This window comes from Montipora capricornis, chromosome 13 (genome assembly GCF_036669925.1).
Source record: "Montipora capricornis isolate CH-2021 chromosome 13, ASM3666992v2, whole genome shotgun sequence".
Classification (NCBI taxonomy): domain Eukaryota; kingdom Metazoa; phylum Cnidaria; class Anthozoa; order Scleractinia; family Acroporidae; genus Montipora; species Montipora capricornis.
In genome coordinates, this window is record NC_090895.1 from 8891512 (window position 1) to 8902734 (window position 11223).

Below are 11223 nucleotides of genomic sequence, written 5' to 3' on the forward strand. Positions count from 1 at the left end.
TTTGATCAAAATCAGATCAAAATGCTCTCTCGGCTTTCTTGGCTAGCTTGCCTCAGAAAGACAAATACTACTTCTACCAATATTACTCAAGTCCTGTACTGACCATAGCATACCTGATTTAGTGATGGATGCTTTTATCCTTAGAGTAACTCTGTATATTTCCACTATGGCTAAAAGATACGAATTGACACGACTGGATTAGCAATCCTTCAATAATTTCTTCAATTACAGTTGTCTGCTTAGTGACTTGGCATCTGATTGGCAGTGAGGCTGGAGGGAACCTTGTTTTGTGACCTTACTGCTTTTGTTGTGTAAATCAAGTTGTTCCCGTGCTAACTAGTTGGCATTTACATGAAAAAGCAGAGAGGTCTGTATCAATCAAAGCAAGATCACCTCCAGCCTCAAGGTGCATTCAAAGTAGGGTACGCCGAAGATCTACGGTGTGGCCTTTAAAATGTTGCGACTTACCGGCGTGCGATTGGCGAATAGCGGCGTACACATTAATAGTTGCTGGTGCGTGCGTATAAGCTTTGAACTACGTACGGCGACTTGGCACGATAAACCGTGGCTTCTTTAAAATTTCTCTTTATCCCCCACTATATCTCATATTGAATACTGTAACGATAATCTTATATCATCGGTTTTAGTCGAAAGATTTCCATTGAGCATAATGCGAACAAAATTGGGATTATTTGAGCCCAGCGAGTTACAAGAGGGTTCTTTTTCGTGGCAAAGCCGCGATCGTTGGCGGGGAATTTAAAAAGCCTTGTGTTCGGCGTGGAAGTCTTGGATTCTAGGACTTCTTGCTTTCCTGTTAGTAGTGTTCTTCTCATCCCCTGGCACACTCTGAAGCAGTTTGAAGGTAAGCTTACTAGACATTACAAGTTCACGCATACCTGAAAAATATGTAGCTCCTTCCTTGGATTCTAGGACTTCTTGCTTCACAGATTGCTCGCCCATTTTCTGAATGGCCAACGTAGCTGTTGCTAACGTTAAAAGGCAACTGTTAAGACAACGGCTCCAAGCACTTGCATGTTGATCCATGTCCTGAAGAAACAATTAATGGGCAATAAGTTTACATGCTATGGCCATTTTAATAAATCTTTAAAGTAGGGAAGAGATCTAAGAGAGGAGAACGAAAACAGGAGCAGGAAGAAATGAAGACAGAGAAGGAGGAAGAGAGTAAGCAGGAGGAAAAAGAAGATTGACTGGGCATGTACTAAAACCCGAAACAACGAAACGAAACGGCCGAAACGAAACCGTGAACCGACACAATCGAAACGACCGAAACGAGCACGGCCTTGATCTCTGTCACGTTACTATCGCAGCCTGAACTCGCACCCAAATTCGCGACTGGCCTGTTAAGATGGATGAGCACAAGCAAGACGAGCACGAAGACATCGAGAAAAAGGTGTATATTTTTCACAGTTTCAATGGCATTCTAGCTAAAACAAGAAATCTTGTTTTCCTAAAAAAAGGTTTCCTGGAGTTATTTTGGATTCGTAGGCGGTGGTGAACGGTCTTTTCGAGGAAGACTTTGCAGCATTCTTCGTGCGAACCGAGACTTTCTTTTATCTCTAGAGAAAAACGAGGGCGACTTGACATGCTTTTATCACTCAGGCGTTTGTGACTCTTCCAGTTCTCAAAGTAATTTCTTAGGCGCTTAGCTCTACACGGCTAATCGTGCGATTGTGTTTCCGTGCACCCTGGGCTCGGTGTTATGGGTGGTCTCAACAAACTGACGTCAGTTTTTCATGCGTCTGTCCTGTTATTATCCGCAAGGTATTGCAACAATTACAATATGTTGCAGTTGATTTTCCTTGGTGTTAGAGAGTAGAGTAGGGTCCAATAGTGTGACTGCGATAATCCTGCAATGAAGCATTGTGTGGCTTTGGCCTTCAAGTTATCTGTTATATGAGTGTCTGGAGCTATCTGTTACTAGAAAACAAGAACGATTCGAGAAACGGTTTGAGTCCATGTCGACTAAAATTGTGATTTTTTTCCATATATCAAAAATACCATTGCTCCATATGCTCAAGTTTTTCTATCTATCTATCAAGAGTTTGTCAAACATTAGTACTCCAATAAATACTGCTTCCAGCTATCGCAAAATGTAACGTAAAGCGATAAAATGACGCGCGCGATGGGCAAGATTGGTCCATCATCTTACTTTTGCGAGTATGGTGACCTATCTTTATTGTATTTTTTAAAGCAATGCTTGGCAGGGAACATTTATACAGGGCAACAATGACTCTCTCAACTTTCTTGGGACCATGAAAGATTCGTGTTAAATCATAAAAAAGTCCACGTGCCACAAGGTTGTCATACTTGTTTACACTTTTCCTTTCTTTTGATTGGTTATTTAACACTTGCCGCGTGACGAGTTGACGCCTATTAAAGTCCACTTCTTTAATACGCCAGAGAAATTTGAAAACGCACCAATCACCGGTCATTTTGGATTTCTGTTCGAGGAACTCTCCAGCCTCGTTCTCTCTCTAGAGGCCGGAGGAGCCTGGGAACGAGGTTAGAAACTCTCATGCAAGTGCGACGTCGTCGTTTTTGAAAAACTCTGTTTTCAAACTGTTTTCCGTCCACACTAAAATACAACTAGTAATAGTTCTCACTAAATCTGTCCCCGCTTCTATTTTATCCCTTAAGGGTATAAAATTCTTATAAAATTCCACTGCGTATAACGAAACTATTATTGTATGAACTGAAAATTTATATTTTTTTGTTAACTATATCGCTCATGCTTTTCAAGTAACTTGAGCATCTTATCATAAATATGATCCAAAGATTCAACTAAGTTTGTAACTAAACCAACACATCCTGTTAAACTCATTCTATCACATGATATTCTTTACATAATACTCTCGCGAAGTGCATTCTGGAAAAAATTATCAAACCACTCTGTTGTTCTACATAGGCGTACGGGCACCTTTGGACCTGGAGGGCGGTGACCTTATTGCCCCAAAAAATAACACAATGCCCGAAAGCGTATGTTGTACAAAAGCACTCAAACCGCAGTAAAAACAAAAATCTTCACATTTCTGACGTCTAATGAACGTATTTTCATTCCAAAATTACAGTTGAATCCCGATTTTGGTAGAATCCAGAGGAAACGAAAATTGGTTCGAAAAATCGCATCTTTCGAGAAATCTGGGGTAACTAAAATTACAGTGTTTGACTGAGGAGAGGGAAACGACTTACGTTTCGAGTTATCGGGTGGTTCGAAAAAAATGAGGGTTCGAGAGATCGGGATTCAAACTGTAGTTATTTTGAAACCTCGGATACTCTATAGATTGCCTAGTAAAATCCAAAACTAATAAAAGAAACAGTAAATTATTTCTCGTACGTTGAGTTCAAGAAAATTTTAAAAGTAGCTCTTTGTGGAGCCATTGGTCAGAGCCACCATAAAAAAGTCTAGGTCTTCGTTTGTTTTGATTCTGTCATTTGTTTGGTCATGGAAGTAATATCCATCTCGTGGATTTCTACGTTGCACGTGCAAACAATATATATGGCTTTTCCAAAACAAATTACTTGGTCTTGACAAGGCAAACGCCAGAGAAAGTAGCTTTCAAGTCTGGCTTCGACAACCTTTTAGAATATTTTTCTTTTAGGGTATTTTCTCCCGAGTACTTTTGCCCGAATCATCAGCGTTTTGCCCGAAAAATTTCAAAAGTTTCTGTAACTGGGGGGGCTGCAGCCCCCCTCGCTCCCCCGACTCGTGCGCCTATGTTGTTTTAGTTTGATACTGAAAACAACCGTTTGTCTTGATATACGAGGACTCCACAAGCAAACGTATCTCGAAAGCAGAACAGAAGTCGAGATTTTTTTCAGAGATGTAGACTGAAGTATCGCGTTACAGTCGCCATATATGCAAATTAGAGTCAAGCTTTTTGTCCTCAACGATAAGGCCGCAAAACATTTACGTTTGGATCCCTACCAGTCAACCCCTGAACGAAAACGCCGCAAAACATTTACATTTGGATCCCTGCCAGTCAACCCAGCCGTCACATGGGCTCTATGCCACGTAAGATTACTCAGTAAAAATAAGCGATCCAAATAAACGTGATCTTTATACACATCTTTACACGTGTGGTGTTTGGGTCGAGTCTGTCGACCCCGTTGCTGATTTGTGTCCGAGAAATAAACTTCTGTACCAAACAGTTCAACCTGGTACTGCTGAATAACCTTGGAATTCAAGATATGAAGATCACTGTGACGACAGAAACTCGCCCTAAAATTTATTTTGGCAAATATCTTCCTCTCCTCCTCGTGCAGCAAATAGTATCCTCCTCGATCTCCTTCTCGTGTTCGTGGTTGCAAGAATTACCCATGTAGCATTGCCTTGCGAGCTCAGCTGATTGAAAAATTAACCGAGACCACCGTGCGCGCGCAGTTTCTTCAAATCAGGATTGATTCGCATACTACACCAATATTTCACACATTCTTATACGTATACGCGGGGGAGACTATAATGCCTCCTCGGGTTTTGGCCTCTGGGCCAAAACCCTACGGGGGCAAAAACAGCGTTTACAAATGCCTCCGGTTGGAAGAGTGTTTGCGTAGAGCAGAGAGGCATAATTCGAAATTCAATAGTTTTCTTGCACGCCCTCAAACATGAAAAAATTACACATTTACACTTGTGAGAATTGTATACTCTGGCAAATTAATCAAAGCGCCAAACCTTGTAAAATATATGAGAGAACCTCATAACGAATCACACCGATAAAAGTTTAATCCGACTGACTTGATACAAAAGACGAACACATTACAAATATTATTTCTCACAGTAAAATTCATACAGCTACATCCGAAACCGAGTGGTGTATTTCGCAGGTAAGTCATGGGATATTCTGTGACAGAGCGGGTTTCAGTTGTGCTTCTAACGTAATCAGATAATAACTGGGTTTGGTTTCGCTACGGTTTGAGATTGGCTGAGTAGTCTAATTGGTAAGTAATTGTATTGGGGTTGGTTTAAAAACACTCAATTGAGAACTGCTTGATCTTGTCACATTTAACATGGTAGAACCAGTTGGAAAATGGTTAAACTTTGAATTGTCAACCAAACTTTAAGCCTGGAAAATGTTTCAGGAAAACGGAAAAGAGTAATTCGAAAAATTATTGGCTGAAAATTTTTTAGTAGCATTTGATCATTTGATCATTTGATGATCACCTCGGTTGTTTCTCCCAGAATTAAAGAAGAAGGTATGGGCTGAAGTAATATATCAAACACGAGAGACAGTGTCTCATCGGGATGTCCAAACACAGAGAAATGAGTTGGAAATATGACTCGTAGAGAAGCATTTTTAACGAAATTCGAGGTGTTTGGATAGCTGATGAAACACTGTCTCGAGTGTTTGATATTTCTTCTCAATCGAAACAAAAACTAAGGAGTAAACGGAAAGGTAAAAGCGTCAAAACCTGCGCTAAGACCAGGTATCCAAACCTCCTTCGCGGTTGTGATTTTCTGCCCTTTTTAACTTGATGAATTATTTATGAAGGCCACATCTAAAACTCGTCTTCACCTTTTTCATCAGTCGTGCAATTTTCTTTCTAGTTAATATCGATTTTTGCGTTGTTTGCAGACACTACTGATCCACTTCTTCCTGTCCGTTTTATTGATCGCCTGTTGTGGAACCATGACACCACTCGCTATCGACTATGGAAAGGCGTACAAAAATGTATACCGGATATACAAACCCAATGTGTTAGCCCTTCTGATTGGGCTGGTAGGTCGAATTCAGTCATTACACGGGTCTGTTGTAAGTCGTACGTTTGCCTCTTCAGTATTAGTCAAGAAGCCTTGGAACGCTCTCTCCTATATCAAAATATAAAAATCAGATTTATTTATTTGACGTTAAGAGTCTTATTTACTTATTTTTGCCTATTTATTTATATATTGAAGGTAAATTATTTATTGAACGTAGTTAGTCGACTACGTATTCTTCCCAGTTTTCAGCAGGAAATTCCTCAAAGACAGTTCGCCTTAGCTGGGTTGCTCTAGTACACTTTGTGGAGAAAAATGCATGGTAATTAATCAAAGCCTCAGTCTCAACTAATTCCCTTACATTGCACTATCGGTCGGAGCAATAACTCTTTTCTCACAGTGACTCTCTCCACCCAGGTGTATAAATGGATACCGGCGAATTTAATGCTGGGGGTAACCCTGCGATGGACTAGCATCCCATCCAGGGGGGAGTAGAAAAATTCCTGGTCGCTTCATGTTACAGAGACCGGATAAGCTCCGGCCTGGTGGGCCACAATTGGCTCGTATGCAGACTTTAACTAACCTTTGATACAGAAAAATACTTATTTGATGATAGTTATTCAGAATTAAAGAATTTTTGTTCGTTCTTGCTGTTTTAATAGGGGTTCGGTTACATTTCCTGGATAATTTTCATTGTGGACATCTACCTTCTTTATAATTTGTACAAGAAGCGAAGGCTAGAGGAGGTTGGCCACCCGCAACAAGCAGGCCAACCAGGTGTCGTCCAACAACCCGCTGTGGTTATTGTCCCACAAGGCGCCAAAGTTTACCAACCGGCTACACTTCCGGGACAGCAGCCAGTTCAATATCCGGGACAACAGCCTGTCCTGATGGGAAAGCTTCCACGGACTTAAAGTTAACAGCCATTACAAGGAGAAAACCAGAAATAAAATATAACATTACATAATGAGAAATAGCACACAAACTGCAGTTACAAACATGACAATAAAACGCATGTTGGAAAACAAAATTATTTAACTTTAACTTGACGTTTCGTATGTTTCTACATACATCTTCAGAAGTGACCGTTAGTAATACAAGTAGCAACTAAGTTTAAATTTTAGATAAGTAACTAAGTAAAAAAAACAATGACAAAAGCTGAGCACAAAAAATATTTGCGTACCCTAAACGATAACGTAAGCAGCGAAAAGCTTTACCTCTATTAGTTTGCATCTTTTGTATGCAAATATTGTTTGTGCTCAGCTTTTGTCATTGTTATTGTTACTTAGTTACTTATCTAAAATTTAAACTTAGTTGCTACTTGTATTACTAACGGTCACTTCTGAAGATGTATGTAGAAACATACGAAATATCAAGTTAAAGTTAAATAATTTTGTTTTCCAACATGCGTTTTATTGTCATGTTTGTAACTGCAGTTTGTGTGCTATTTCTCATTAAGCTACGATGGCCAAAGAAAAAGAATTTTTGTAACATTACATGCTGCTGAAATCTGCCATCTAGTTCTAGTTTACTTCTAAAAACAGCTCAGCATCATTCAATGTATTGAAACAATGTCATAATAGAGATATTTATTTTCAGCTCGCTTTTAACACTTTTACAGTCCGCAGCATACTGATCAACAACAGCTAGTCACTGTAAAGTACTATGGTAATCTTACATTGGCAAATATTGTCATTATATATTGTCATTATGTATATGCCATGCAGTGCAAATGTCGGAACATTTGACGTTTGTAAACAGAATAGCTCAGCTGCTTTGTAAATCGGAACAATATGTGGGGAGAAGTTTTGGCAAAAATAATACATTGCATCAGTTTGGCTAGTCATATAAAGTTCTTTTGTCTTAAGATCCGCAAGTGCTGAGTACATATAGTTTTACTTTAAATAAAGAGAAAGCAGGCCACAAACACTGATTACGATCCGAAGGAACTTGTAGGAAGAAACTTGAGATGCGGTTTTAAGGGGGCAAGGAGACGTTCGTGACAACGCACAGTTTAATTTTAAAACGAACATAGCATAACAGTTAGTGTGGGCATCACGAAAAGATACCTCTATCAGTAATAAAACTGGTGCTTAATGTCTCACTGGAGTACATTGTTTCACACACCTAAAAGCGTCTTGCTCCGTACTTTCTGCCTGATTACGAAAGAAATTATGAAAGTAAACTGAGGGCTCTCTACAAAAAAGTCTTAAAAGGCTATCGTCCGTTCATTAAAGTTTAGTTTCATAGTATCTTATTTCTTTGGAGAACTTCACTCAGGTACACTGATTTTAAGCAGAAATTGCACGGCGTAAAGAGCCGAATTCGACAAGTAAATTCGCCCCGACACCGGCAAAAATAGCATTGACGGTCAGCATAGTATGTCCTTGTTATCCGTCAATTCCTAGTCTGCGTAGCAGGTGCATAAAGGGGTTGAGGAAATCGGGAAAAAATAAAGAGAGGGAGAGGGAGGGTCTTTCTCCTCCGCCCTCTCTTTCTTTTTCCCGATTTCCCTAACCCTCCCGCTGCACTAGTCAACTCCTCACGTTTAAGGTCGGCACACACGAGGGCCGGGACTAGTCCCTGTGACTAGTCCCTGTGACTAGTCCCTGTGACTAGTCCCTGTGACTAGTCCCTGTGACTAGTCCCTGTCACTAGTCCCTGTCACTAGTCCCTGTGACTAGTCCCTGTCACTAGTCCCTGTGACTAGTCCCTGTCACTAGTCCCTGTCACTAGTCCCTGTCACTAGTCCCTGTCACTAGTCCCTGCCATTAGTCCTCTGAAGAGTTTACACGAAGGGACTGGTCGCAGGGACTTGCCCCACGAACAGTTCACACGACGCGTTCTGAGGGACAAGTCGCAAGGACTTCTCCCAAAAACTTAAAGTGGTTTGAATTCGTGGGTAGTATTTTCAGGGACCAAAGTTGGTCCCTGCGACTAGATTTTGAAGTAAAAATAGCCAGTTCACATGCACGATGGGACTTGTTCCCGTGATTTGTTTCCGGGGACTAGTCGCAGGGACTAGTCCCCTCGTGTGCCAGTGCCGGCCTAAAAGTCCAAGGTATTTAGCCTGTTCCAGGCTCTCGCGGTTTGTGAGGGCGAGCGAACGAGGCGAGCCCGAGAACGCTTTGTTTTTTTCACTCGTTCTTCGCTCCGGCTCACAGCTCAGACTGAACCGAACGCCTGCAACCGGCTACGATGTAGTATTAAGCAAAACAGAGTATTCAAAAGCTGTGGACTCGCGTTTTATGGTTACCGTCGGGCGCAGTACCTTTCATATTTTAGACTATGAGTTGTCAGTTTTTGTTTTAAAAATCCTCCGCGCGATCAAATTCTCAAATCTAAAACTAAAGAGCCACTAAAGCTTTTATCCTTATCAGACAGACTTAAGAGGTTTACAACTTTCCAGCTCAATACCATCCTGCGTTTGGAAATCAGTGCATTTTGAATTGGAGGTGCGTGACGACATTAAGCTAAGATAGCTTTTGTCGAAAAATATACACTTATCTCGTGATTAGTAGCCATTTTAGAAGCGTAAGTATTAAGAAAATTACTTTTTTAAAACTTTTTGGTTCAGTTCAGATAATCAGTGGCCTAGGTAGCCAAAGGAATTTCCAGATGTTTACACTACTCTCCGGTCCTTCCGGCATGGCGGCTCCATACTGGGCTCTATAATTTTGCGCCGAACATTTCGATGAATATCTTAACTTTGTGGCAGCGCACATATCTTAAACCTGGAGAAATTTCTTCGTATTTTATCGTCTAAAATAGTTTGTTGACTTTATCCAGTTCATGGTTTTTGATTTTATTTTTTATTGCGTGACAATGAACACACTCTATCGGAAAAGGAAAGCAGAGGAGAATAAAACTGCACTTCTCGCCGTCAGATCGCTCTTCGTTTGCTTTCACATCCGTGTATTTGTGTCGCACGCTAAGAAAAAAGTCTATTTTCTTTAATTAATCCTTTTTTTTGAAAGATTTCTTAATTTCAAGACACCAGTGTCCTTTTATATATCAAAATTAATTGCTTATCTGGACTTAGTCACGTGATTAATCACACCATCAAATCATAATTAAGGTCCTCTTCATATGAGCCCGGGCTGGCTCGGTTTCCGAGATCTCGCCCCACCACTCTTTCCTTCTTAAAAAGTTCCATGTGTTCATACGAGAAGCCTGGCTCGCCCGGTTACCGAAATCGCGGTTTTTGCGACCGAGATCTCGATAAACGGGATGAAAACTTTCCCATATGAACACTCCAGCCCGGGTAGCCGGGATGAAACATTTTAGACAAAATAGCTTTCGCAACATAGCAGCCAAATAGCATATTTTTTGTCTTGTATGTATTTCCACTTTAGGAGTATGCAAATTAGCTTTATTAGTAAAGTTACAAGAATTCACAAAGCTACCACAACCGAGAACGATACAAGTTTATGTCCACCATCTTGGTTTTTTTTTCTTGAATTTTATCCCGATCGACCGGGTTGAAATTTCCCATATGAAAAAGACAATTTAGTATATTATTGCTTTTACAATAATTAGAACTATTCACTATTACTGTTATATTCAAATAAGCTTTGTTTACCAGTGTTTTCCCAGTATTAATGTCAGTCTTGTTTCAAATGATGTCGGAGTGTATAAACGAAGCGATGCCTCGAGCCGATTTCAGCATTCAGATTAAACAGTGCAGAAGCTAGCCTCCACTAACAAAGACCACAGAAAATGTGAATTATTACTCTATTTCAAGCTTTTGCTTATTATTTCTCTTTGGCGAATAAAGTCTGTAAAAATTGGATGTAAACATCACGCTGGATAAATGTGCAAACATTCTCTGAATCACTCGTCTTCCTGTTTTTCCAAGAACGCGGTGCAGAGTTTAAGCGTCTCTTGGGGATATCGAATTACGCTAATCACCCTAGGCAGCCCAGGCATTCATCATTCATCAGCGAAACGAAGGTATTTTTTGAGACAAACACCTTACATCGAAATCAAAAACGGCTGACTGCTTTCACTCACATTGTTTTCGAAGGGAAGACAATTCAGTCTTGGTAAGTGTCAGTTTGCTATTTGCTTTTGGAGCGTATCTTATTAGTAAAGAGGCAATTCTAATCTAGCGACAGTCTCACGGCTCTTTCACATGGCCAAGTCAGTTGGTCATCTAAGCAGCTCGATCCATCAAAGTTAGCAATCAAGGGCAGGCCAGCAGTGAAAAAAGCATGCAAAAAGGAGCAAGCATAAGCTCTAGAGGAAAGAAAAACGATTCCAATTGTCTAGTGACGCCTCTCTCGTAAAGAGAACGTAGCATGAAACACGCACACCAGACTAAACACAAGATCAAGTGCAGTTGCTTTTCTCAGCCGTGTTTATGCCTGTGTCGCTGCGAATCGCAGCGAAGAAAGCATAAGAGAAACGAGTGTGTGTATTATTATTTAAGCTAAAGAATTTTAAAAGTTCTAAACACAGTACTAATCCTATATTCCTTCATCAGTTGTATTTGCACATAATGGCACCGT

General features: G+C 40.4%; 1 protein-coding gene across 1 annotated transcript in view; it reads right to left on the reverse strand.

The window, feature by feature from the left end:
• The window catches only part of LOC138030439 (synergin gamma-like), a 12569-nt gene extending 1487 nt beyond the window's left edge, over positions 1–11082 (reverse strand). Inside the window, exons 1-4 of the mRNA XM_068878352.1 lie at positions 10296–11082; positions 5707–5824; positions 897–1047; positions 114–170 (exon numbers count right to left, since the gene is read on the reverse strand). Coding sequence (XP_068734453.1) covers positions 114–170; positions 897–1047; positions 5707–5754 — 256 coding nt within the window. The 5' untranslated portion in view covers positions 5755–5824; positions 10296–11082. The remainder of the gene's footprint in view (positions 1–113; positions 171–896; positions 1048–5706; positions 5825–10295) is intronic.
• Positions 11083–11223: the final 141 nt, after the last annotated feature.